The 27,585-nt window shown below is 42.7% G+C and overlaps 2 protein-coding genes across 4 annotated transcripts in view; one reads left to right on the top strand and one right to left on the bottom strand.

The window, feature by feature from the left end:
* Positions 1-860: 860 nt before the first annotated feature.
* MPLKIP (M-phase specific PLK1 interacting protein) lies at positions 861-8,559 on the bottom strand. The gene is made up of 2 exons (XM_032182283.1): positions 8,197-8,559; positions 861-4,064 (listed from the first exon to the last, which is right to left on the bottom strand). Exons 1-2 carry the CDS (start codon positions 8,557-8,559, stop codon positions 3,861-3,863), a joined length of 567 nt encoding a protein of 188 aa, XP_032038174.1. The 3' UTR covers positions 861-3,860.
* A 2,219-nt stretch (positions 8,560-10,778) lies between these two features.
* SUGCT (succinyl-CoA:glutarate-CoA transferase) overlaps positions 10,779-27,585 on the top strand; it is a 326,609-nt gene continuing 309,802 nt past the window's right edge. Inside the window, exons 1-6 of one of the 3 annotated variants that reach the window (XM_032183115.1) lie at positions 10,779-10,916; positions 11,072-11,143; positions 14,313-14,364; positions 14,453-14,526; positions 19,582-19,667; positions 20,621-20,671. In XM_032183115.1, the coding sequence (XP_032039006.1) occupies positions 10,805-10,916; positions 11,072-11,143; positions 14,313-14,364; positions 14,453-14,526; positions 19,582-19,667; positions 20,621-20,671 (447 nt within the window). In that variant the 5' untranslated portion in view covers positions 10,779-10,804. Of the gene's footprint in view, positions 10,917-11,071; positions 11,144-13,865; positions 14,004-14,312; positions 14,365-14,452; positions 14,527-19,581; positions 19,668-20,620; positions 20,672-27,585 lie in introns of those variants that run through there. The other 2 variants (XM_032183117.1, XM_032183118.1) reach the window with 2 other exon arrangements.

The following is a 27,585-nucleotide window of genomic DNA, read 5'->3' as shown; positions in this document are numbered from 1 at the left end:
AAGAATTCAGTGGTAAAAAGATTTAATTCCTTGCAAGACAGGGTTGGCTCGTGTACGAAAAGCACATGAACAACTTGGAATTCAGAGCAATTACTAGACATTGCAGTTTATTGCAGAGTTGGTAAAGAGCACTGAAAAACCAATGGGTGATATAATTTTCAGATTTTGTTAGATACATAAGTATCTTAGGTGTACAAGTAAATCCTCTGATGTCAACAAGACTCCTTGCAAGTGTAACTCAGAACTCAGTCTATAAAAACTCTTAAGGGGGAGTTGAAGAATAGATACTTGCAGGCTTTACATAAAATGCATGTTTCTTCTCCTAGTTGTCTAATGAACACATTTGCATAAAGTTAGGATAAAGATATCCCTAACAAGAAAAGAAAAACAGCCTGAGTGCAGAAGAACTTTCTCGTTTTGTTGACCAGAAGCATTTTCTCTGCAAAATGTCTTATTGCTAGTTTTAAAAAGTAGCGTGATATGTATGTTTTAAATACTGCTTTAATTGAAGTTTCAACACTCTAACTTCCATGTTTTCCAATTTCAATGTAAACAGTGTGTCCACAGTGCCAGAGAAGAATGACTATTCTGTATTACAAAATCACCGTGAAAACTCTAACTTAAACTATCTTTGAGGTATTATACAATCTGGGATTTTTCCCCACCTGGTGTGTTACCATGTCACACAGAATTGAATGCAGGTGATTTAAGTTTTCTTACTGTGATACGGAGCTCATTGTTAAACACAGTAGCTAGCAAATAACAAAAAATGAAAACAAGTATTTGCTAGAAGAGAGTTAGTAATAAGTTATGCAATTTCTTTTAAAAAAATGAATGGAAAGTAAGTCTTGATGGACAAAGGCAGAATGCAAATAAAACAGAATGGATAGAACGTGCATCAGTCCGAACTTCTGAAGAGAGTGACTTACCTTAAAGTCTAAGTCGTCTGTTGAGGAAAGAACAATGCCCATATTCTTAGTGTATTCATTACAGAAGAATCCCTTCATTAGCAAAGCACAGACATTATTTTGTTTCATGGGCTCATGAAGAAAGGATGCATTTCTGATGTGCTTTTTATCATCAAATGCTATTTCCAGAACCATCCTGTTCCTATGAAGAGGCTTCATAAACAAATGAGGAAGTGATATATCCTATCTCCATTAGAAACATATGGGAAAAAGAATGTTTGCCATATGGGAAAAGGGACTACAATCAGCGAGGAAGTAAGTGCTCAAGCTTCCTGGATATCATTGTAAAAAAAGGCAAAGTTTAAATTGTCTTTAAGTACATTATATTTATAGTTCTGAACATGTGTTCATGCATTTTACAGCTATTCAACAATGACATTTTGAAATTTTACTGTAATTGCAGAATTTCTCTTAGAAGCCAGAAAGGTAAGTTGTTTTTAAGCTTTTGGTACGGTGTGATGAGTTTAGTAAGCTCATTAGATCTACATTTCAATTCCTTGCAGATTCTTGACCAAATTATTGGAGTCTTTAGTAGTATGATGTACTTATAATTGCTGGGTCATATCCTGAAGTGCATAGGAGCAGCAGCTTAACAGATGGAATTGTGGAAGGCCTGTATTGATTAATACAATGCTCTGAGATTATTTCCTCAAATCTCTTTCTGGAACATTTACCTTCGTTGATGTCTGACACCCGGTTCCAGGAGTTAGCAGTTATTACCAGAGTAATCCCTCGGAAAGCCAAAGTGGAAAAATGCATCTTTGAAATGTGCAAGGGCAGCTCATAGTGGCTACTGTAAAAGCAGTCCCACCTCTAAGAGTCTCTCTTCTGTCGTGAATCCTTTTCCTTTCCAAACCCAGTTTCTTCTTGCATCTAACTGGGAACGTGGCAGAGCTTTAGTCTCTTAAAAAACATCAGGTACTATCAGATCTATTTCCTCAAGATCACCAAACATATTGCAAAAAGTAAACTGCATTGAGTTACAAAGGAAAAAATAAAAAAACAGGTGATTCAGTTAAGCACCCTATAACTTTGTGAACTTTACCTCTCAATGTTTAAAAACAAAGGAAAAATACTATTCAAAGTGACACAATTATTTGATATTTAATTTCTAAAGACTATCTGCAACTTGTCAAGTTATTTCAGTTTTGCTGGTGTGCATTACAGATAACAATACTGATAGCTGCCATTTCAGGGACAGTTTTGATTCTGGGATGAAGATTTAAGAATTCTTGATATCAAGCAGGCATTATGGTTTGAGTTCTCTGAGCAACTTTTTGGGATATAGTACTAGAACAAAATAAGATCAATTGAAGGAAGACAAGAGTGCAACAAAATTTGGGTTATAGTCATAAAAGTTTAAGAGACTCAGCTAGCACATATCCATAGGTTACCCCCTTTCCAGTTTATGTTGTTCCTGAAGGTGGTATTCAGCCAAGACATTTTATGATGGAACAGTCCAAGTGGTACTCTAGGGCTATCATACCTCAGCAAAAGACAAGTTACTAAGAACAGCATGATGTGATTTCTTGTGCTCTTCTACATAGCCGTGCTTCAGGACTATAGAAGTATTTCCTGTGAAGTATACAATGAGCTTAAAAGCAAATATGTAGGTTTTGAAAACTGAACTAGTGCTTTTTATTAACAAAAAAGTTTTTGCCCTCTACCTCCTGCTAAAAAGCAAAGATCAACAAACAAATGACAGTACGTTCAACAACAACACTTTAGATATCCACTGCAGGCTTAACATGTCATGTAAAGAGCATGCCTACAGCTGGAACTATTTCTAATTAGTTCTAAATTACAGTATTCATTAGCAGACTTAAGAATAGATCTTCTGCAACTAGACTAGTCCTAAGGAAAAAAAAAAAAAAAAAATTCCTCTTTAGTATAAAAATATAGCATGCACACACAGAAAACAAGACTTCTCTAAGCAAAGATGCCAGCTGTAGGTAAAAATTAAAAGACAAAATTGAAAAATCCAGAGCAGATCAAAAAGGAAGCTATTCATATACTTATGTCAACCGTACAACAAAGTTTCAAGCATTCTATGCTATTCTAAAACGTAGATCCAGAAAGCACATTTGCATTTATTTAATTCTGATGTGTGTTGCTTAAGACTAAAATTGCCAGTGAACAGACTTGTTTACTATAATCCAGAACGTCTAATCTTGTTCCAAATATGATTTTTTTTAAAATACAAAAGTAAATGATTACAGAATTATGTTTATGACTCAAGATCTGGTTCAACAAATTAAACTTTCCAAAGACAATACATTTGTTTCCTGAGGTGGCTAAATGTCATATTTCAGTTTCATGTTACACTACAATTAACAAAAAAATGCTATGCACAAAATCAGATGTTAACTACAGCATACAAGCACATTTACAGAAGTCACCTAATTTAACTAGTACTAGTTCTATTAGTGAGTACACCTTAACAAAAGTCCTAAAATAATCTTTATACATTACAAAACAAGGATTTACAAAACTTTATTTTATTTCCAAGTTGCTTCTTTCTAAAAATGTTGAAACATAAAAAAATACCATTTCTTAAAGGAGTTTACAATAAAAGGCTATCAATCTGGCATGGAAGAGGTAAATATATGGAAACCTGTTTTAACAGTCACAGATCAGTCGCTGGTGATTAAAGAACACTTTGTTCTCCAAAGCTGGTAGGCACTTCCACGCAGCCAGAAATGTAAGTTGTCCTACCACTCCTTTTCCCTCCCCGCACATAAAAATTTCCAATGCAGTAAAAAAAAAATTGGATAAAAGGTGATAAAATAAAAACATTAACTAAGGTCTTTATTACTGTTCATCTTGTGTTAGTGTAAATATTTTGTCCCAGAGTTTTCCTGACAAGATGGAGTTATTTGGCCTTTAAAAGTGTTAACTGAAATACCTCCCTTTTTTACCAGTATATGTTGTTTGCTCACTGCTGTATTGTTGGTTTATGTCTGTAACAGAAACTGGCTCTAGGCCAGCCCATGGGTCCTCAAGCATTGAAGGTCTGTAATAGTTTTCCACATCATTAGACACTCTTTTCTCTCTGCCAAGCGCTGTACCAAATGGAGTAGATGTCCTGGGTGATCCCTTTGGAAGAAAACCATCAAGTAAAGAAACATTTAATAGACTAATTCAAGCTAAAATAAGTTTCCTTCTAATGTAGCAGAGCTTTGAAGCTTATGAATAATCTTCAAAGAATATTTACTATTCCTCACCTGCTCTTCCTCAGAATAAATTGGCTTTATTATACTTTAATTACAAGTTGTGATTTACCAGGATAACCACCAGTCTTCTCCAAACCACCTTTTTGCCATACAGCCACATAACTAGAGAGAAGTTCCTCTGCTATTTTTCATACGCTGCCTAAGTCAACAACATGTCTAATTCAAAAGCTGAACAACAAAAAACAGTATGTAGAGGCTGAGGAAGAGTCAGAAACGTTTACAGGAGCAGTCGTCAAATATTCAGTACTTATAGATTGAGCACCAATGTATAAAGCAAACAGCTACAAATGACACGAGGAACTTATTGTGAAAAACAATTTTTGCTTCAACCAAACTAGTGTTTTGTGAAATTTGAGAAAAAGTGATTTTCTTTTGACATGCAAATCTGAACAGGTATCAATGATTAAACAGGTATTACATGAAAAAAAAAAAATCTTTTGCCTGGAAGCTTTTGATATTTTTTTTCTCTCCAAAGATCAGGGATCAACGCAATTACTTCTACAAACCTGCGAGGATCTGCAACCTAAAGAGGGCTACAACAAAGCAAATTTAGCAATTTAAAATACATATATATTTCTAATATATTTTTAATATTTAAATAAATATTTTTTCAGCCATTGTTCATCATCCATTGTTCTTTTCCTCAGCTTCACTTCACTAAAAAGGGAGGTTTTGTCTAAAGCTACATCCACTCAAAATGGTTTGTTTTAACCAAGGCTAAACAACCTATGCTACAGATACACAGGAGTTAGTCTACAAATGTGCCTGATGCATCCTGTTTAATTAAGAACAGGATTCCTTGAGGCTGATGCTGCCTCTGACTTTGTAAAGGACTGTAAAAACACTGATTAAAGGCTTTTTTTTTTTTGACCAACAGTGATGAGTTTTACGAATAAACGCAACTAAATCTAAGTGGATCACATGAAACCACTTCTGGATAAAACTGAGAAATGTATAGTGAAGAACCCTTTGCTTAGCTGTAAGCCACTGAAACCGCTCAGTCTTGCAAGTATTTCTGAAAATGTACTGACAGGTGGTCCCAATCATTATTGTTCTACAATTCCTAAAGCTTGATTATAATGGATACAAGACCATACATGGGAACATCCTTGTCTAATTTACAGGGCGTTTGTTTCTAATGATTCACCACAGAAAATTAGGTTCTGCAGCTACGATGATCATCTCAAAAGCAGAAAACTACTAAAAGGTAGAGAATTACTTCATGAAGTATAACATCAAAACCATGAGGGTAAGGTCAGAGAAGGACCTCAATATAAGGTCTAAAAAACTTTCTAAGGGATAAGGAGTTGAGTCAACAATTACGTTATTGTTATTTAAGCACTCATGTTAAGGGTAAAGCACTAGTACATAGTGTTTTCTATTTAAAAAAAAAAAAAAAGCTTTAAGACACCATGTCTAATAGAGACTGTGCAACTCCTACATTGTAGAACAGTTTAAATGTGGAGCGTATTTAATGTTATGTGTAATCTGCAGCACTCAGAAGAAAGCTGAACTAACTGACCTAACTCTCTGCAGTACCCAGTGACAGAACAAATTAAATCAGTGGCAAGACCCTTTTGGATGGATTTATTTTGAAATACTAAATTGTACTGCAAGATAACGCAGGCCATCCATAACACTGACATTTTTGTATGCCTGACATCTACTATCACTACATTATTATGTATTTATTATGTATTATGTTATACAAGATTGATGTCTTTCAATAAGTGTTAAATCTGAACATTAGTATTATTTTTTTTGATTTAGAATACTAATTATTATGTCTTTTTTTTTTCTTTGTATTTTCTTTGTGAAAAAAATCAAGAGGTGATTATTCACATTACAGGCTTGTGGAAAAGGAAAACATCTAGACCTACCTGTGCAAGTGAAACTGATGCCAATGACACATAAAAAAGTAACAAAAAGCATCTTTTGGCACTATTCACTAACTTGCTGAAGGTGACAACAGTGCCTTGAAAATAGGGACAATCATTTCCTTAATCAACTTTCTCCACCTGAATTTTAGATGCTGGCAGATGCACAGAAACCCTGCTTGAACCATTCAACTTGTTTTTGCTTTTAAAAAACTTTCTGTAAAACTTTCACCCCATTACCACTACTAGCTATGGCTTCACTAACTGCTGTTTAGTATAAAAAGGGAAATGCTGCCTCTAAGTGAATTCTAAGAGGTTATATTCAAGAGATTCAACAAACTTGTTTTCATAAAATCTAAAAGCAGATGCATCCCTGTGGAAAAATTGAAAGCTCAGTTACGTACTGGCCAAACAAAGGTTATTCTTTAACTTTTCTATTCATTTCAAAAATAAAACTTTACAAGCAAAAAAATATAAACTATCTTCTGGATTTCCTAATGTGATTTTAAAGGGTTACTGTCACCTTTGAGATAGAAATCTTGTATTTCATGAATTTCAAAAGCACTGTACTTCTCTTGCCAATAGCATCTGCAGAAGACAAGGGACCAACCTCTGAAGAAACCTGATATTGAAAATGTGGAATAAAATCCCTCTACCAAAATCTAATGATGGCCTCATGAACTGAGATTTTTGCTGCCCATGTCAAAGAAAATGAGGACTCACGGTTTATGAGATTTCCTCCATCCATGATTGCCCTTCCAGGCAAAGCAGTCCATGTGTATACGTGTACAAGTACCTGCACACACATCACCTTACTCCTAGGCAAAGCTACAGCCATGCAAATGGCTTTCTAGTCTAGAAAGGCATCGCTATCAGGTCACTGCTCTCAAACTACTCACAAGGTCTGCAGAAAAAAAGGGAAGAGGAGAAAACGTAGACAGTCTGTGACCAGATTCAAACCTGTCTGTTCTTCATGTCAGGTTTCATTCCTAACACCAAGGATGAAGCCTATAGGGCTGTTCCTGCTCACAGTTCCTGGTATGAGCCCGGTTTGGCTAAAACTATAGAGACAAAAGACTTCTGCATATTCTTCTACTCAGTTAATTTAAGGCAGGCTTTTAAAAAACACTTAGGTGGATATCCAAATGGTGACCTTACAGAGGGAAATCAGACATCAATGACTAAAACCCTCTCTTTTCACAATGTCAGAGCCATTTTAATGCAAAAATTAGATCCTACTACTGCAGTAGAAACCCCACAGCCTCTGCTTTTTTAGGATCCGTAGGCTTCTGCCCTGAGAGGGCCTTAGATGAGAAAGAAAACGTATGATGTTCGTAATGATCCTCTTGTAATTGTTTTAATCTGTCTTACAGATTGCTGTAAGACAGCTATCCGCATAATAAAAAAGTAATCAGACTATTTCTGAATAGAAACAAAGCGTCGGTAAGAGGATCTGAAAAATTTATCATTGTCTGTATTGCACGTGTCATATCTTAGGCTTTAAGGTTTCTCTAATATGTATGCAGCTACTTCATGCAATTAGGTTGGTGTCATCCTTATCTGTAGCACTTGTCATGCACCCCAATTAAACCATCGTGAAAAAAGCGTTAACTCGCTCAGCCTGTTGTTGATGACGAGGTGCTCCTACAAAAATTACTTTATAAAAAGTTAAGCTTTCAGTGTAGTGCTGGGACTTTAAGCAGACACTCTACCATCCCAACAGATGTTCTCATTTCTGTTTAAATGAAGCTCAGCTTCGTTGTCCTTGGCAGATCGCTACTTTTATCGATGTCTGGGAAAGCTCTGTGTGTGTGCAGGGCTGCTTCTTTGCTGTCAGACACCACAGGCAAAGGAAAACAACCAGCACTTCCCCGTTGTTTTATGGAAAACTGATCAGAGGGCAGTAACCAGAAGGGGGAACGCTGTCGGTTGCAGTTTGGGGCGGTGTCTAGTTCTCCCTGCACCTCGGCACGCCGGGATATTAAAAGGCAAACTGCGACTCCCTTGCGAGTCCTTGCGCCTTCCCTACGGCGGAGCGGCGGCTGTCCTCGGAGCCTCGCTGCGCGCCCCCGTCCCGGCGGCCTCCCTCCCTCGCACCCTCCCCGCCCTGCCCCATACCTGGTAGCGCCTCTGGAAGCCCCCGGGCGAGCGCTTGTGCTGCTGCGGCTGCGGGGGAGCTCCGGCCGGGGACTTGCCGCCGTAGGGAGCCGGGTAGCGGGGGCTGGCGCTCTGCGGCCTGCGCGGGGTCTGCCCCCCCGGCGACGGGCTCCCGAAGCGGCCTCCGCCATGGAAGCCGAAGCCGCGGGGCGAGCGGCCGCCGCCGTAGGGCCCGGCCCAGGGGCCGTAGGGCGGCGTGTGCTGGGGGCTGCCGTAGCCCCGCGGGGAGGGCGCCGTGGGGCCGCTGCCGCCGGGCGGGGGGCTCCTCAGCCCGCCGCCGCCCGGGTACGGCGGCGTGGGGGGGCGGAAGCTCTGCCGGTACATGGCCGGGGCCGCGCCGCTGCTGCCGCTCCTGGCGCCGCTGCCGCTGCTTCCTCGGGCCCCGCCGCCACCGGCCCGGCCTGGCGGGGGTCCGCGCTCGCGGGGCTCCGCGCTCTCAGCGCTCCCGGCCCGTAGGTTCCGGGCGCGCAGGGTTCCGGGCCGGGGAAGGCGAAGCGAGGAGCACAGGGGGTGATGACGCGCTCGCAGCTGCTGGAGACGAGGTGGCAAAAGGCTTTTTTTTTTTTTTTTTTTTTTTAGGCTGTGCATTGTGTTTGGAACGGCTGGCAGTTCTTCCGTAGAACGGGTAGAGTGCTCGGGCAACGAGAGCTGTGGAACTCAGAAATTCGTAAAAATGTCCCTTGGAGGAGAACCCCCTGTTCAGCAGCATAACAGCGTTACTTACAGCGTTCCTCCTCTGAGCCATACGAGCATAAGTCCTGAAAGAATCAATGAAAAACAGGGAATTAAATTTTCAGGTTGCCATCCCTGCAACGCTGCCCTACTTCATCGCAGCGTGTGACTGGTGCCTTCAGAACAGCAGTGAACAGGCATCAGCCAAAAACACAAGGGGGGTGCGTTCTTGCACCTGCTGGTCTTGCTTTCCTTTAAACACCGGCTTGTTGGTTTGTTTGCTCTGCCAAGGGAGATAACTCACTTTCTGTTCCCAGCCAGCTCTGTTATCCTTGAAAAGCTGCAATGCAGACACAGAGATTAAACCCATTCACTTAGTAATGTGTTAGCAAAAGATTTCCTGTTTCTTTTTCTCCAAAAGACCAATTTTCTACCTACTATTATACATTCAAGAAATACCACGTCTATGCAAAGCAATTTATCAACGTGCTATCAGTTTCTCAGTCTGACCAGTCTTAATGCAGAAATTGATGGTTTCTTTTAATTTAAACCATTTTCACACCAAGCTAGTGAGAAATAAACATCATTATACAGATGTTAAGTTACTTCGGGGTAATTTTGCTAATTAATTTCTTCTCATTGACAAATCCTAATTGCTTTTAGGATTCTAAGCATACAAGTCACACTTTCCATTACCTATTGTATATCCAGCCAACAAACCTGTGATAGAACTTTTCCCTTTGTTCCTCCTCAGCGTCCAGGTGCTCTGTCAAGCAAAACTTTTAAGAGTGTGTTGTTTGTCACGCTCATTTTCAAGCAGTCAGAAGTTTTATGTAGATAGAGTTGTATCTATCAAGATGCAGCTGTCATCCTCCCAGTGTATTTCTCATGAATAAATGCCAAACCTCTGTGCAGGGTTTTTTATCCTATTAAGACTTTTTTTTTTTTTTTTTGGCGGGGATGTTAAAAGCCTTTCACTCTGTCCTACCAGAAGGTAAAAAGAGTCTTTAAGTAGTTTGCTCAGGCAAGACTCGCTTAAAGACCCAGTCTTCTGAACCCTTAAAGAGTTATGTACAGGTGAAGAGAGGGCTTCCAGCATAATTAATGTTGCACCTCTAATGAAGAGCAAGTGAGCTCAAGGATCTACCATGTGCTAAGCAAGAGGACTTAATGGCATGCCGTGTAATCGCCTGACTTGTTAAGTATGGAAAATTGTCATGGGGATACTTTTTTATTTCACCCTGACAATACAGTACAGCAAACAAGAAACAGGTTTCTAGCTATAAGTTGGTTCAGCTTGGAGCTAGACATCACAAACACAAAAAAGTCGATTTTGGGTAAGTCCTGAGGTTTGCATTCCAATTAAGCATTTGGAACCGCTGTTCTAGCACCTGAAAGAAATTTCACCATTTATAAAGTCCGACCACCTGCGTCCCACATGCTAAGAAAAGACCTGGTTTGCTACCACTTTTTTCCGCCTTTTACATGGGGGTAACAGGGCTGGCACACCGGACACTACCTGTTATCGGGATCGGAGGCTAAGAACCTGCCCGATCTGTCCTATTTAACACCGCAGGGCAGGGCAGCCCACGGGCTGGCCATGAGCACCGAGAGGTCTCACTGAAACCTCCCCAGATGCCACCGAGCCGGGGCCGAGGCGCTGCCCCCTCACGGAGCCCCGCGCACATCAACGCCCCCAACGCCCTCAACCACCGCGGGGCGGAGGAGCCCCGCGCCTGCGCACTGCCCCCAGCGGGGAGCTATTTAACGCTCCCCGTCTCCGGGGCGGGGGGTAGAGGGGTGCCGTGCTGAGGCGCCTGCGCGTTGCGGCGGAGCGCGACCCTTTTTGCGCTGCTCTCCGGGGCGGGGGGGCCGTCGCTAAGGCTAAGCCGCGGGGATGCTGAGCGCCGCGCTGGGAGGAAGGAGCGGAGGCGGCGGCGGTGTGGGGGGGCTGTGGAGGAGCCTGCGCCGCCCCGGCAGAGCCTCCTCGGCGGCACCCCCCGCGGCAGGTAGCGGGGGCATGCCGCGCCCTCGGGGGGGTGGGGGAGGAAGAGGAGGAGGAGGAGGAGGCGGCGGCAGCTCTCAGCCCTGCCCCGCCTGGGGGTCGCGGTGTCGCCCAGCGCCGCAGCCGGGCTCTGATGCTCTCCTGTTCCCTTCCCCGCAGGTGCCAGGAGCCTGGCTGCCCGCAGCAGCTCCCTGCCCTTCCCGCAGGACGGCAGCCCCGGGCCGCGACCAAGTCAGTTTCCGCCGGCTGCGCTGCGCTGTGTTACAGAGTAACCCTGTTACCACATACCCAACGCAAACACTCGCCCGGCAGCCGGGGGAAGCTCAGCCCGGTGTGCGATGGGCACAGCAGGGGCAGCCCTGGCTGGGGGTGGCAGCGGAGAGCACCCCGCTTGTGGTGGCCTCGAGCACGTAGCAGTGTGTGCGGGCAGGGTAGGGGCATGAGGCTCCGGGGGCTCCCCCCCCCCCCCCGGAGCTGGAAGCAGTCAGAGCGGGATTGGTGTATTTATGTTTAACTTACACTGTTGTGTAAGCGTTGAAAGTTCTAATCAGCTAATGAAAAGCTTAGCTAAGGGAAAAACAACTAAGGAAAAGCTTTCAGGGACTGTGACAGTAAATGGGTTTCAGTCTGTTCTGCCATATAGGATGATCTCCTTGGCTGTTTGCTCCGGTTGTTACAATAAGCCAATTTATCACTACCTTTGTATATATCACTACCTTTTATTTCTACTTTCATGATAGGGACAGCCTGGTGAATTGAACTAAGCATTTAAACTGTCTCAAGATTGAATGGATCTATTTATTTTTCATCAAATATGTGTTGAAATAGATATGTGTAGCTATCTTGTTTACAGTAAATTCAAGATTCATGGAAACTTAGGCTATACTGAGGCAGAATGACAACAAAAAAACAGTCAAGGGAAAAAAGTTTGACTTGGGCTTGTATAATACCAGGCACATAGAAAAAATGAGGACAGGAGAGGCTTTTGGTCAGTACTTGTTCTTTTCTGATGGTATATATATTTTTTTATTTTATTTTTTTGTTCCTGCAGTGGTGGGTGGGTTGACAGCATTCCAGTACTTGGGATCAGTGCATCAGAACTGCTGTTTCTCTGATCACCAAAAGGCTTTGTGTTGTAATTGTTTCTGCAAGCTGGTGTCCTGCTGGAATGTGAGCTCAGATTCTAGGAGTTTTCTTCTGTGTCTGCCTGTGCTTGTTCTAGTTTGAAGTGACTAGCAGGTCTGTCTCCTTCTTAGTCATTCACAAGCAAGCTTCTGATCTCTCCCCTTTCTAGCATTTTTGTAGACATCATCCTTATCTACGAGCATTTATGGAAGATTCCCAAGGGCCTGCATCTCTGGAACAACGCTTGTACTGTCACGTTCTGTTTCAGCTATAACAGAGTCCTAATCCCTGAATGGAGCATTAGCTGTACCATAGTGTAAGCGATAATTAGTAAGGGTTCCCCAGTCTCAGGGCGCAAATTGTCCAAACTTGAAATTTAACAGCCTTTTTACAGGCTTTTTGGGGAAAAATCTTTATGGCTTCCTGAAAGTGTTGGCTGTGGGTAGGGAACCTGTTGGCTGTGAAAGGCTGTTGTGTGTCTGTGAGAAATGGAAGTAACACTGAATGCTGGCTCAGGGAGGACACTAAGGTTTCTAGTGCTAGTGAGCAACTGAATAAGAATGTATTTTCAAATGGAATGCAAAGAAGAGAGGAAGGTGGGCCCTTCTGGCTAACTAACAAATGAAATATTTTTATTTTTAAATTTTAATTAATGACAGCAATATTATTGTGAAGCAGATTGACTTAGTTATTTAAAAGATAAGTGTATGCTTAACTGTTTGCCTAGCTAGAGCCAACTTGCTAATCTTGAGGTTACACTGGAGGATCTGTGATGCTTACCTGGCAGTAGTGCAAGTCTTTTCCAGCACTGGGATTTTTCACTGAGGTGTGCAAATGTTGAAGAGAAGTGGCAGTCTGGGTTTTCCTAAAGGGTTTGAAATGTTCAAAATACGTGGTTGTTCTTAGACAAGCTTGTTAGCCTGTTTTCAACATGCTGCTTGGTCTGCATATTGCATTAAAAAATAAAACCCATTAAACTCAAATCTCTCTGGAGTGATTTGTAGTAATTGAGGGGAAATGTCTTAAAGATGAAGAATGGGATGTGAATGTTTTTAGAGAGAGCAGTACAGTGACTGAAAAAGTAGCAGAAGCCTTGAATTCTCAATGCTTCTTCATAGCTCTGTAGATTATTTTTTTGTATATAAACATATTAAGATTAAAAATCATTGAAATTAAAAATAAAAAAGAGCATTGGGGGGGTGTTGTGATAGGTGACTCTGATCTGACAGGGTGTGTGTGGTGCAGGCAGTCATGGTTGCACACCTCTATGTGGCTCTGAAGATGCCCTGCACTTTGAAGGGATTGTAGTTCCTTCCTCCTGTTCTGTAAGTCTGTGCTCAAGTGAACTGTTTTCTCCATGTTTTACATCTTCTTTTACCTGACAAACGCATAGAACTAATGCAAGTTAGTGCTGTGTAATTTTGTAATGTGTTTGGCCAGGTGCTGCTACTTTTTTTTTTTTGTGGTAGAAGCCCACCTTACAAAAAGTAATGAAATCCCCACTTGCATGGGGCAGTGAAGTGTTTGCATTCCCAGTCTGCAGGTCAAAACATTGTTAGCAGAAGAAAAATTTCCTTATTCAAGGCTATGTGGAGATATTTGCAAACCTGTTGTCTAGATGATGTGACTGTTTGCCTTGCCATGCCACTGCTGCTGTTTCTCAAAGCTAGTCAGGCTGGAAGTGGTGAGGAGGGAAAGGAGGATAGAACTGTGGTTTGCTAGTAGTCCTGCCTGTATAATTGCCATTGAGAATTGAAAGAGAATTAGTGTTTCCTTGGTTCGTACACTCTGCCTTCAGTTTTGTAACTTCTCTTTTGAAATGCAGAGACTTTGTGTTGCAAGTGCATGGGTCTCCAGGTCAAACCACTTTGCTGCTGTGGATACTGTGATTCACATTGATCTGTTATCCATTAATTTTAGTTTGTCATTCAAATGTTTTCCATGCTTATCTTGGATCTTTCTTCAGGTTAGTCTTTAAAAGACGTGTGTTTGTGGTTGGAATATATAAAAATATTGGAGGTAGTTTTTACTGTAGAATACTTGGATATCTACAATAGATTCTTTTATATCAGCTATAAGATTTTTCAACGTTGAAAGGCTTAAATAATAATGTAATACAATCCTAATAACATACCTGTAAAGAAAGCTTTATTATCTTGTATTTGGGGAGGGAGGATGATGAGAGAGTTAAAAGAAGGGTTTCAAACTTCCAATCAGAAACATCTTGGGGAAAAAAAAAATCAGGAGTGAGTTACTGTTTTCTGTTTCTTGTCAGGTGCTAGTAATGTAAAGCCACTGGATGGCGTGAAAATTCTTGACTTAACAAGGTTTGTGTTTTGTCTATCATTTGGAAAGCTCTGTCTAGATGCGGGTATTGTAGTAGGAAAAACTAAGAATCTTCTTACAATATTACAGGGTGCTTGCAGGGCCCTTTGCTACAATGAATTTAGGAGATCTAGGGGCCGAAGTCATCAAAGTGGAAAGGCCAGGTAAGGTTTGTCTTTATTTTAGCTATGGTAAGAATGTGTGCCAGTTTAGCAAATGATTGTTTGTGTATTTGGAATTGTTGTCTTCCAGTGTACCTCAGATTATTAACAACAATTTGTTTTGTGGTAATGTTGTGGGATGTTTACTATGGACTGAGAATGTAAGTCTGGACTCTCTGAAAATATTTAAAAAGACAATGCTATGTTGCATTGGTGACTGTTTTTGTTTACAGTGTGTGTATGGTATTGGCTAAGAAAAACTTTATTTTGTAGCTGTTTCTCTATATTTTTTAAAGCTATAGCTCTCACATTTCTGGAATACTCTGACATCATTGCTCTATTTCTGGGGTGATAGGGAACTAGTTACTAGTAAGTTTGCTTGCACATATATGTTCTGTTTGGTTTAACAATGTACTCAGTGTATGTGTGTTTTATTCAAAACCCAATACATCTAGGGAAGAGTGTGAGAAGGTTGAAGTTGTAAGATCAGTTCCCTTTTTTCCAGATATTAAGGTACAAACAATACCAAATCATCACTTCCTAAAATGGCTTATTCCATCACTCAAAATTAAACTGATGTGTTGAGTTGTTTGGACTTTGAGGTTTCAGTTTGGGCATGGGCATGCTTAGGTATTTAGAATTTCTTGTAATGTGGGTTTAAAACAGAGTTGTAACTGTAGAGTGACATCCGAAATTTGACATGCGAACAGAAACTTCCAGCAAGGATTTATATAGGAATTATGAGTTCCCAGTCAGGATGCACAGGTTTGAGGCTCAATAGGTTTATAATATACTTTGATTTTTTTCTTCCCTCAAGGTAATTTTTTTTCATACGTTGGTAAATTCATTATATTAGGAGCTACTATGGTGGCTTTACTCAGCTGGGAAGCTAAATTCTGCCACAACCACACTATCACTCCCCCTCCTCAAAGGGAAAGGGGGAAAAATATGATGGAAAGGGCTCAAAGCTTGAGATAAGGACAGGGAAATCACTCAAAAATTAATCTCACTATGCCAAGTCTGCTTTGCTTGTGACGATAATTGATTACCTATTACTAACAAGCTAGAGCAGTGAGAAACACAAAACAAACTGAAAACACTTCCCCCCCTTTTCACTCTACTACCTCCTTTCCCTGGGCAGTGCAGCTACATATATAAGCTATCAAAGTTTTTGATTTGTTTTTTCTAACAACAGGAAATTATATAGAGAACAGTGAAACAAGAATGATATAGCAGTTTAAACTTAAAACAAACAAAAAAAGCCCAAACAAGTACAGGAATCATAAGAATTGGATGCTAAGTCTGAATAACCTTATTGCATGGTCACAATTGTTCATTATGTGAATTATTAAATTCACAATTATTTTCTAACTATTAAAACGTTACTAGGAACAGTATTACTACTGATACTTAGCACTTTAGACTTTTATGGTGCCTTCTTTTTGAATCCTTTGGGGCCCTCAAGTTAGGGCTCAGTATTATCATCATGAAGACCTTTGCTTGATTTTTTTTTTTTTTTTTTTTGGTGGCCTTAACTCTTGTTACTGTAGCAGAGTGGTGCAAGTGTGATAGAAGAAAAAACTCTTTTTTGAGAGACAAAATAACTAATCTGCCTTTACAGTTCTTTTTAGTGTATCCTATGCGTTTGCCATAATAATTGAACACCTGTGGCACATTTAAACTTTTCACTCCTAGATTTTTTTTCATCTAGGAAGTGTTGGAATTTGATGTGTAGCTAATGCATAGGAGGTTGTGCTGGTATGAACCTGTATCTGTGAAGATGATAATCTAAGTTTTGACTTGTCCGTTCATGCTATGAGAATGAATAGCCACAAGACGGGCCTGCTGTGTTTGTGTGCACAAGTGAAGTTTTTTTTATAAATCATAGAATGGTTTGGGTTGGAGGGGACCTTAATGATCATCTAGTTCCTATAAAGGTATAAAAGTAAACTTTGATGCACTTTGATTTCACATAGACAGCATGAAAGTAGGCTTTACTGTTAGCATTCAGTATAATAGAATCTTTTTGTAATTAGATTCATGTATTGGCAATTACTATCTCAGTTCTAATATGTAATTATAAGGAAGTATGACTGTAGCTCTTCATTTCTATGTCATCCTTAGAGTTTCCTGAACTCTACACCATTTACATATAAACTGCAATGACTTAGATTATTTTTTTGTGTGTGTGTTAGTTAAACACACACTCTTTTTGCATGCAAGCCATTAGATTTTACAAAAAGAAACAAATTAAACCACACAAACAACACCCTGCCCTTCTTCATCACTGTCCCCCCTAGTAACCAACACCTAATAAAATTGATGCCTTTTTTCAGGGATCAGTTACACTCACACAGATTTCTTGAATTGGAGGTTAATTACAACTCCCTAATGAGAAATTTTCTTTATTTTCTTTATCGTGGGCCAATACTGTCTCTGGGTTTAAAGCCAAACACTGTGCTGCTGCTAGGGTTTTGAGTCTTTGCTCTTCTGTGATCACTGAACCACAGAATGGCTTTGATTGGAGGGGACCTTAAAGACCAACCAGTTCCAACTCCCTGCCACGGGCAGGGACACCTCCCACCAGACCAGGTTGCCCAAAGCCCCATCCAGCCTGGTCTTGAACACCTCCAGGGACAGAACATCCACAGCTACTCTGGGCAACCTGTTCCAGTGCCTCACCACCCTCACATTGAGGAAGTTTCTTAGTGAGTGAGTCTGTTGCCAGCCTTCCTGTAGGCCCCCTTTGGGTATTGGAAGGTGGCTATAAAGTCTCCATGGAGTTTTCTCCAGGCTAAAGAACTTCAACATTTCTCAGCTTGTCTTCACAGGAGAGGTGCTCCAACCCTCTGGTCATCCTTGTGGCCCTTCTCTGGACTCATTCCAATCTTAATTCTAGTGCTCAATGTGACTGAGATTAACAAGCTTTCACTGTGTGTTTTCAGATGCAGAAGTAGATTTCTGTCACTACTTTAGAGTCTGGCTGGACTCTGAGTAGTTAGCTTCATAGATAGAACTTATTTCAGCAATGGAAGAATATTTGTGTGTGTTTTACTTAACATAACAGTTTTTCCACTCAACACTTGCACTTGATATAAAAAGAGCTGTTTCTGAGATCTGCTGAGGATTGAGTAATGGTAAAGCAAAAAAAAAAAAAAAAAAGCCCCACCTCTTCTACATTTTTTAGTTCTAAAAACCATACAGGAATAACAAGCCACATGGCATTCAGTTCAGTTCTAGAATTACACCCTTCATTTGACTTTTAGTTTAAGCTTCATCACACATTTGAGGCATGTAACTATGCCACAGGAGCTGCGCATCACATCAAGTTTCCATGTTTAAATTTTCTTTACTTTTCTTTGGTATTGTCTTTACCAGTTCTTTTCAAAACTAATAAATCATACAGCTGAGATACTAAGACATATGACGTGTCTTGTATTTTATTTTCAATAGGGAATATAAAGCTTTTGGTCATCTAACAAAACATTGAACATGTATCAGAAGTCTTGTCACAGCAACCTATGGATCCTCCTTAGTCATTTGCTGTTTGAAATGTTTTCACATTAGCAACAGGGCAGCAGATGCATTAATTTGATGAGATGGACAGTGGTATTTCAAATACCACTGTAATTCTATAGTAAGAATGGAGCAGTGTTGATGATTAGTATGAAGTAATTAGTTTGGAGATTGGCATTCCTGCTCTTGAAGAGTTTGTTTGGTTGTTGAAGGAGAAAAGCAGCCTGAGAAGTCTGAATGTCAATCATTTGACATTCAGTTTGAATGTCAGTCATGGATAATTTCATTTTTCTGTGAGTTGTCTATAATCACAGGAGTGTTTATTTGTAGAGGATAGTAGTCATACTAGCATCCTACATGGAAAGTATTACTGAAATTTTGTTTAATTGGCTCAAGATAGGAGCATATAAAAGCAATACTACTTTTTTTTTTTTTTTTTCCCCTGAGCTTCCTGCTTGAACCAAGATAGTTCTTTGAGATAATAACCAATACAAATGTTGGTGAGTATAATTTACTTCTGCATAACTTCTGCCACATTTGAGTTTAGATGGCTGTAACCTTTAGGTGTTCTTCCAGTGTGTAGCATGATAAGGCAGTGGTTATATTGTGTTGGACCAAAAGTTCTTTAGGTCAGTTGCTAGTATTTGTCTTCTGTATTGCCTCGCTAAGGAAAGCTTTCACTCCCTTAAAGTTAACAAGCAGTTAAGGTCTAGATACTGAAATAGATAAAGAGATATCGTGCATGCTTGCTAGCACTTGGGATCATGATTATATCAGAACTTAAATTTAGTTTTAATTCTAATTAGATTGAAACTAAAACTGGCAATTAAAATAGATTGCCAGTCTTTATGACATTCAAAAAAGTTTAAAATTGGAAATTAAGCACAAATGAATCAGTGACATCAGTAGCCGCAGAAGCTTGAATTCCATTTTCTCTTTCTGTAAGGCAAGAGAATTTCTGAATGGTGGAGCACTGTAGGAAGCGTTTCTTTTTGGTGCTGTTCTGCAACGTGCAGCTCAACAACTTGTTGTTGACTAGTGATATCATGACTTTGTGTCTGGAGTGTTTCATGAATGGCTTGTTGACTGTGTGAACAAGAATGTCTGCTAAATTCTTCCAGATTTCATGAAAGAATGGCATTGCAGCTCTGCTTTAAGTTAAAAAGGAACTAAAAATACAGCCGCTCCCCAGTGCATTTATTTGCATTTTAAAATGAAAATAATCATAGCAGGAACAAGGCAAGCTGTTTCAAAATCATCACAGCACAACCAAAAACAAAATTTGCTTTGCATAATCACATTCATTCTTAGGTGCTTTCTGAAAGAAATGTCCTAGAATATGTATGTTAATCTCTTTTTTTTTTTTTCCCTGCCTACTAATTGAAATTTAGAAGGTGTAAATATTACGGGGGGGGGGGGGGGGTGGGGACGACGACAAGAAAATAACCCTTCTTGTTCCTTTTGGGTTTGGGAGTGTAATACAGAACAGTTATTTAAAAAAAAAAAAAAAAGGTAAAAAAATTTGATGGTTATTTCTTTCAGGAGCTGGTGATGACACAAGAGCTTGGGGCCCACCTTTTATTGGCAAAGAAAGTGTTTATTTTCTCAGTGTCAATAGAAATAAAAAGGTAAATGAAGTGCTACATTGAAGATTAATCTGTTGTAATTGCAATTAAAGATGTAGTTCTTCTTCAAATTGTTTACATTTGGTCTGGTATAAAGGCTGAACTCTTTACAGTACATTATCACATTATCATTGACTTAAAACTAAGTGAAAGTGAACAGTAAAACTGTAAGTGAAGATGATTAACAGAACTTCACTAGTTTAATTTTCTTAGATGTACTTTATAAGAATATAATTTGACTTCATTTGATTGTTAACATATATAATGGAGTAATAAATTACATTGGCATTAATTATGTTGTCAAGGTGAATACATTCCAGGACAAAAATGAAGTATTTCAAACAAAAAAGGCTGTTAATCTCTGGTATGCTTCTGGGGTCAGCTGAGGCAATTTCGAAATACAAGAGTCATCCTGCCAGTCTTCAGTTGCTGGTGCAAATCAACTGAAAATTAACCCTGATGAAATTCAGGGTTTTTACTTCTTTTAAGATCATTTTTTTTGGGACGGATCACCTGAGCTGACCTGCCCTACCTGGCAGCTGGAGATGTGGGAGAGCAGGCGGCATACTGTAGTTAGGTTGACTGAGTGTAGTTTGAAACTTGAGGATTAATATGAAGCTTCACAAAGTGTCTGAGCTGTTTAGTGGCTTGTTGCCATTGCAACAAATGTTTCTGGTGTCCCCATGTGTACTTGCAGTAGTAAGTGCTGTACAAACATACAGTGAGCAGACCACAGTGCAGCTCCCAGTTGCACATCCATCAGGCTTGTTCTGTTGCTTGTCTGATTCTGAGACCATTAAGCCTGCTTTACCAACAGAAAATTATTTTTAGGGGTGGAGTGGGGTTAAAATTTGTTTATTTAGCTTAAGTGTGAAACTTAACTGTTGGTTGTGTTTAGAAGAAGTTGATAATCATTAAGGGCTTTTTGCCTAATGACTTTTTTTTTTTGTCTCCAGAGTATAGCTATCAATATGAAGAATTCAAGAGGAGCAAAAATAATCAGGGAGGTAGGTTTTAATGGAATGTAAATCATGCCTATTTTATATTGGTTTGGTCCTGTGTAAGAAAGAATAAACTCTGCATAAACTCTCAAGTATAAGATATCTGATAATTAAAAATATGTATATGTGCAGTTCACTTCTTAAATACTTCTTAAATTACAGTTTATTGCCTCTATACTGCAGTTTTGCATGCAGAAAAGTCTGGTGCACAGTGTAATTTATAATGATTTTAGATAAAATTTACTTAAACTTCATCAAAAGCTTGAAATGAAATATTGCAAGAAGAAGGTCTAACAATCTAGTGCTTAGCTGGTGCTGTGTTAGATCTTACTGTACAACTTCATCAACCTATCCTGAAACTCCTTCCAATGAAGTCAGCAATGAGCTCACAGAAGGAGAATTGGGTTACACTCCTTGCATGTTTCAGAGTGTTACAGTTTATTCACAACTTCACTTAAACTCCAAAGATTTCTATATAAGCCAAGGATTTTCTGGTTCCCTCTCTCCGTGCTCTTTGCAGAAGAGAACCATTCATTACTGATTGTTATGAAGCTGTATGTTTATCTTCTAAAGGTTTTGGAAACAGACAGGCCATTAGGAATAACACAGATGTATTTTTTGGATAAAATAGTCACATTCTAAATAAGGGTTTAATGAGAAAGTTCCTCCCAGAAAACCATTTAAAAAAAAAAACACGCACACACACACCACCCTAGTTCTCTTTGACATTTGGGAAAAGAAATGGTGAAGGGAAGAAAAATTACTGTAAGCAAAAAAAAAATGAACCGGTTTGACAAAGTTGAAGACATCTGGGACTATGAGTCAGGATGAACTGGAGGAAGGATGGATGCATGTCCTGGTTTCAGTTAGCACAGAATTAATTTTCTTCCTAGTAGCTGGTGGAATGCTGTGTTTTGGCTTAGAATGAGAAGAGTGCTGATAACACCCCGATGCTTTAATTGTTGCAGAGCAGTGCTTATACTAAGCCAAGGACATCTCAGCCTTTGCTCTGTCCTGCCAACGGGCAGGCTGGGGGGTGCAGTAAGAGCTGGGAGGGGACAGACCCAGGACAGGTGACCCAAACTAGCCAAAGGGGTATTCCATACCATCTGACGTCATGCTAAACAATATATAGGGGTGGCTAGCCGGGGGGAGGGGGCCGGACTGCTCGGGGTTAGGCTGGGCATCGGTCAGCGGGTGGTGAGCAATTGCATTGTGCATCACTTGTTTGTACATACTATTATTACTTTCGTATTATCACCATTGTATCATCATTATTATTATTATTATTATTATTTTCCTGTCTTATTAAACTGTCTTTATCTCAACTCACGGGCTTCACTTTCCATTTCTCTCCCCCGTCCCAGAGAGGGAGGGGGGAGGGTGAGCGAACGGCTGCGTGGTGTTTAGCTGCCAGCCGGGTTAAACCACGACAGTCTTTTTGGCGCCCAACGTGGGGCACGAAAGGTTGAGATAACGGCAGATCTGACCAGAGTGTGTTAAACTAAAATTGGTATAAGTATTAGACCTGCTTAATAGTCACTTGTCATAATGCTGATTGCTTTAATCTCAACTGTGCTGCGCCTGTTTTCCAAATTGAGTATTATAGCACGTTATTTTCCGTATGTGCTCTCTGTCATGTTGTTTATCCTCTCCGGGCCCTGGTTTCAGACCATTATGGTACTGTGTGTTGTATCAGTGGCTTATGAGATGATGAAATATCTGGCCATGACTCTAACCTGGTATTTGTACTCAGTAACATCTTCGATTCTATACTTTGGAAACTGTATTTTGGAAACTATTAGCAATTGTATCTGTTGCCTTTTTTCATTAGGGAGTCAATCTGTGCAGGGGAAAGGGGAAGATAATTTTTCTTACTTGATCACTCTCCCTTTCTCCTTCACCACCCCTGTACCCTCCTTGATCACTCTCCCTTCCTCCTTCACCACCCTCTTATCCTCCGAGTTTATTACAATAGCTCTCCAAGATATTGAATATCCTTGGGATACTCAGACCAGCATAGTCCTGTTGTTCTGCCTCCTGAATGCACTTCAGGTTCTGCTTAAAGTTAAACAACTACTTAGGAAGCTCATCCGGAGATCTGCCCGGAGGCAGTATAGTTGTGGGTGGCAGGGAGTATGGGAGGATATGGGCAGGCATCTAGACCAGTTGGCACCCCCAGTGTTTTGGAAATTCACCCCTGAACAAGTGCAAAATCCTCAAAAACTGGCAGAATGCTTGAATAAAAGGTGTCGCGATTCGGGAAGTTCCAAAGTAACACAAATCATTGTAACATGCTGGGGCCTGGCTTACGCCTATCGAGCTGCCATGGATACTGCTATCAACTTAGTGACAGACCCTGCGGCCACTCCAAGTCCCGTGACAGATCCAACGGCCACTGTGACCCCTACGGTGGACTCTGCAGCCGCTCCAGTCCCAGCTCCTGCAGCCGCTCCAGTCCCAGCTCCTGCAGCCGCTCCAGTCCCAGCTCCTGCAGCCGCTCCAGTCCCAGCTCCTGCAGCCGCTCCAGTCCCAGCTCCTGCAGCCGCTCCAGTCCCAGCTCCTGCAGCCGCTCCAGTCCCAGCTCCTGCAGCCGCTCCAGTCCCAGCTCCTGCAGCCGCTCCAGTCCCAGCTCCTGCAGCCGCTCCAGTCCCAGCTCCTGCAGCCGCTCCAGTCCCAGCTCCTGCAGCCGCTCCAGTCCCAGCTCCTGCAGCCGCTCCAGTCCCAGCTCCTGCAGCCGCTCCAGTCCCAGCTCCTGCAGCCGCTCCAGTCCCAGCTCCTGCAGCCGCTCCAGTCCCAGCTCCTGCAGCCGCTCCAGTCCCAGCTCCTGCAGCCGCTCCAGTCCCAGCTCCTGCAGCCGCTCCAGTCCCAGCTCCTGCAGCCGCTCCAGTCCCAGCTCCTGCAGCCGCTCCAGTCCCAGCTCCTGCAGCCGCTCCAGTCCCAGCTCCTGCAGCCGCTCCAGTCCCAGCTCCTGCAGCCGCTCCAGTCCCAGCTCCTGCAGCCGCTCCAGTCCCAGCTCCTGCAGCCGCTCCAGTCCCAGCTCCTGCAGCCGCTCCAGTCCCAGCTCCTGCAGCCGCTCCAGTCCCAGCTCCTGCAGCCGCTCCAGTCCCAGCTCCTGCAGCCGCTCCAGTCCCAGCTCCTGCAGCCGCCCCAGTCCCAGCTCCTGCAGCCGCCCCAGTCCCAGCTCCTGCAGCCGCCCCAGTCCCAGCTCCTGAAGCCGCCCCAGTCCCAGCTCCTGAAGCCGCCCCAGTCCCAGTTCCTGCAGTCGCTCCAGTTCCAGCTCCGGCCGCTACTCCAGTCCCAGTTCCTGCAACTGCTCCAGTCCCAGCTCCTGAAGCCGCTCCAGCTCCAGCTCCTGAAGCCGCTCCAGCTCCAGCTCCTGCAGCTACTCCAGTCCCAGTTCCTGCAACTGCTCCAGTCCCAGCTCCTGAAGTCGCTCCAGCTCCAGCTCCTGAAGCCGCTCCAGCTCCAGCTCCTACTGCTGCTCCAGTCCCAGCTCCTGCAACTGCTCCAGCTCCAACTCCAGCTCCTGTAGCCGCTACAGCTCCGGTTCCTGCAACTGCTCCAGCTCCTGTAGCCGCTCCAGCTCCTGTGGCCGTGTCAGAGAAACGAGCTGTAGCAGTGCAAGTTGACCCTGCAGAGGGCATTCCAACCCCTGTGGCAGACCCTGTAACAAAGTCAGAGAAACGAGCAGTAGCAGTGCAAGCTGCCCCTGTAGAGAAGGTGAAAATATGGTATAGAAATTCAAGTCGTTTAGAACGCAGAGAGTCTTCTGCCAATCCAGGTAAGGCTTCTGCCAAAACTAAGTATAGAGATGACGAAGATGATGACGACGCTGGGCCGTCAAGGATTCAGGAGGAGGAAGATGAGGATGCCGAAAGAGCAACAGTAACTACCCGAAGCCTAAACGAGCGCGAGCTACGAGATGTGCGAAAAGATTTTGGTCGCTGTATAGGTGAGCAGCTTGTCACCTGGCTGCTCCGGTGCTGGGACTCTGGAGCCAATTGTGTGGAATTAGACGGCAGGGAAGCCAAGCGGCTGGGATCCCTTGCTCGAGACGCCGGCATTGACAAAGCAATTGCAGATGGAGCACGACCCACCAGCCTCTGGAGGCGTCTCCTCTCAGCTGTGAGGGAAAGGTATCCCTTCAAGGAAGATATTTTATGTCTACCAGGCAAGTGGACCACTATGGAGAAGGGAATCCAGTACCTGAGGGAATTAGCCGTACGGGAAGTGATTTATGAGGATCCAGACCTCAAACAAACATCCACAGATCCAGATGAAGTCAAGTGTACACGACCCATGTGGCGGAAGTTTGTACGGAGTGCACCATCATCATATGCCAGCTCATTGGCAATAATGGCCTGGAAAGAGGATGAGGAACCCACAGTGGGTGAAGCGGCTAAACAACTCCGGCAGTACGAAGAAAGTCTCTCCTCTTCCTTACAGGCCTGCGTCTCAGCTGTGGAGAAACTTTCTGAAAAGGTTCACCAACTTGAAGAGAATCTATTGTCCTCCCCACCTGAACCAACCAGTGCCCACCGACCAAAGGAGAACACTTGGGAGAAACTTTCTGAAAAGGTTCACCAACTTGAAGAGAGATTATTCTCCTTCGCACCTGTACAAAGCAGTGTCTCAGCTGTCAGGGGTAGGCGTTCACCCACACAAGGAAGACGATATGGTGGGTACTCACCCCGTGCCACCCTGTGGTTTTACTTACGAGACCATGGAGAGGACATGAGAAAGTGGGATGGAAAATCTACCGCGACCCTAGAGGCACGGGTACGTGAGTTGCAAAAGAAAACAATCAGGAAAAAGGGATTCTCCGAAAAGTTTGCTGCTCCAACTTCCAGCAGACAGTCCTTCAAACACAGAAACGAGGAAGATTCTGACCAGGATTAGGGGGGCCCTGCCTCCAGCCAGGGGGAGGAAAGGGACAATCGAGTTTATTGGACTGTGTGGATTCGATGGCCTGGCACATCACGCGCACAGAAGTATAAGGCTTTAGTAGACACCGGTGCACAATGTACTATAATGCCATCGAGCTATAAAGGACCAGAGCCCATCTATATTTGTGGAGTGACAGGGGGATCTCAGCAGTTGACTGTATTGGAGGCTGAAGTGAGTCTGACTGGGAATGAGTGGGAAAAGCACCGCATTGTGACTGGTCCGGATGCTCCATGTATCCTTGGCATAGACTATCTTAGAAGAGGATACTGCAAGGACCCAAAAGGGTTCCGGTGGGCTTTTGGTATTGCTGCCTTAGAGACAGAGGGCATTAAACAATTATCTACCTTGCCTGGTCTCTCAGAGGACCCTTCTGTTGTGGGGTTGCTGAGGGTCGAAGAACAGCAAGTGCCAATTGCTACCACAACTGTGCACCGGCGGCAATATCGCACCAACCGAGACTCCCTGATTCCCATCCATAAGCTAATTCGTCAATTGGAGAGCCAAGGAGTGATCAGCAAGACTCATTCACCTTTCAATAGTCCCATATGGCCAGTGCGAAAGTCTAATGGCGAGTGGAGACTAACAGTGGACTATCGCGGCCTGAACGAAGTCACGCCACCACTGAGTGCTGCAGTGCCGGACATGCTGGAACTTCAGTATGAACTTGAATCGAAGGCAGCCAAGTGGTACGCCACAATTGATATCGCTAATGCATTTTTCTCCATCCCTCTAGCAGCAGAGTGCAGGCCACAATTTGCCTTCACTTGGAGGGGAGTCCAATATACCTGGAATAGGCTGCCCCAGGGGTGGAAACACAGCCCTACCATTTGCCATGGGCTGATCCAGTCTGCACTAGAGCAGGGGGAAGCTCCTGAACACCTGCAGTACATCGATGACATTATTGTGTGGGGTGACACAGCAGAGGAAGTTTTCGAGAAAGGGAAGAAAATAGTCCAAATCCTTCTGAAAGCCGGTTTTGCCATAAAACAAAATAAAGTCAAAGGACCTGCACGGGAGATCCAGTTTTTAGGAATAAAATGGCAAGATGGACGTCGTCAAATCCCAATGGATGTGATCAACAAAATAACAGCTATGTCTCCACCAACTAACAAAAAAGAAACACAGACTTTCCTAGGTGTTGTGGGGTTTTGGAGAATGCACATCCCAAATTACAGTCTGATTGTAAACCCACTCTACCAAGTAACTCGTAAGAAGAATGAGTTTGAATGGGGCCCTGAACAACGACAAGCCTTTGAACAAATCAAGCAGGAAATAGTCCATGCAGTAGCCCTTGGGCCAGTTCGAACAGGACCAGATGTAAAGAATGTGCTCTACACTGCAGCCGGGGAGAACGGCCCCACCTGGAGCCTCTGGCAGAAAGAACCTGGGGAAACTCGAGGTCGGCCTCTGGGGTTTTGGAGTCGGGGATACAGAGGATCTGAGGCCCGCTATACTCCAACTGAAAAGGAGATATTGGCAGCATATGAAGGAGTTCGATCTGCTTCGGAGGTGGTCGGTACTGAAGCGCAGCTCCTCCTAGCACCCCGATTACCGGTACTAGGCTGGATGTTCAAGGGAAGGGTCCCCTCTACGCATCATGCAACTGATGCTACATGGAGCAAGTGGGTTGCACTGATTACTCAGCGGGCTCGAATAGGAAACCCCAGTCGCCCAGGAATATTGGAAGTGATCATGGACTGGCCAGAAGGCAAATACTTTGGGATATCATCAGAGGAGGAGGTGGGTTGTGCTGAAGAAGCCCCACTGTACAACCAGTTGCCAGAGAATGAAAAGAAATATGCCCTGTTCACTGATGGGTCCTGTCGTATTGTGGGGAAGCATCGGAGATGGAAGGCTGCTGTATGGAGTCCTACGCGACGAGTTGCAGAAGCTGCTGAGGGAGAAGGTGAATCGAGTCAGTTTGCAGAAGTGAAAGCCATTCAGCTGGCTTTAGACATTGCTGAACGAGA

The sequence above is a fragment of the Aythya fuligula genome, chromosome 2 (assembly GCF_009819795.1).
Source record: "Aythya fuligula isolate bAytFul2 chromosome 2, bAytFul2.pri, whole genome shotgun sequence".
NCBI classification, from domain to species: Eukaryota; Metazoa; Chordata; class Aves; order Anseriformes; family Anatidae; genus Aythya; species Aythya fuligula.
This window is presented reverse-complemented; position numbering and strand designations above follow the sequence as displayed.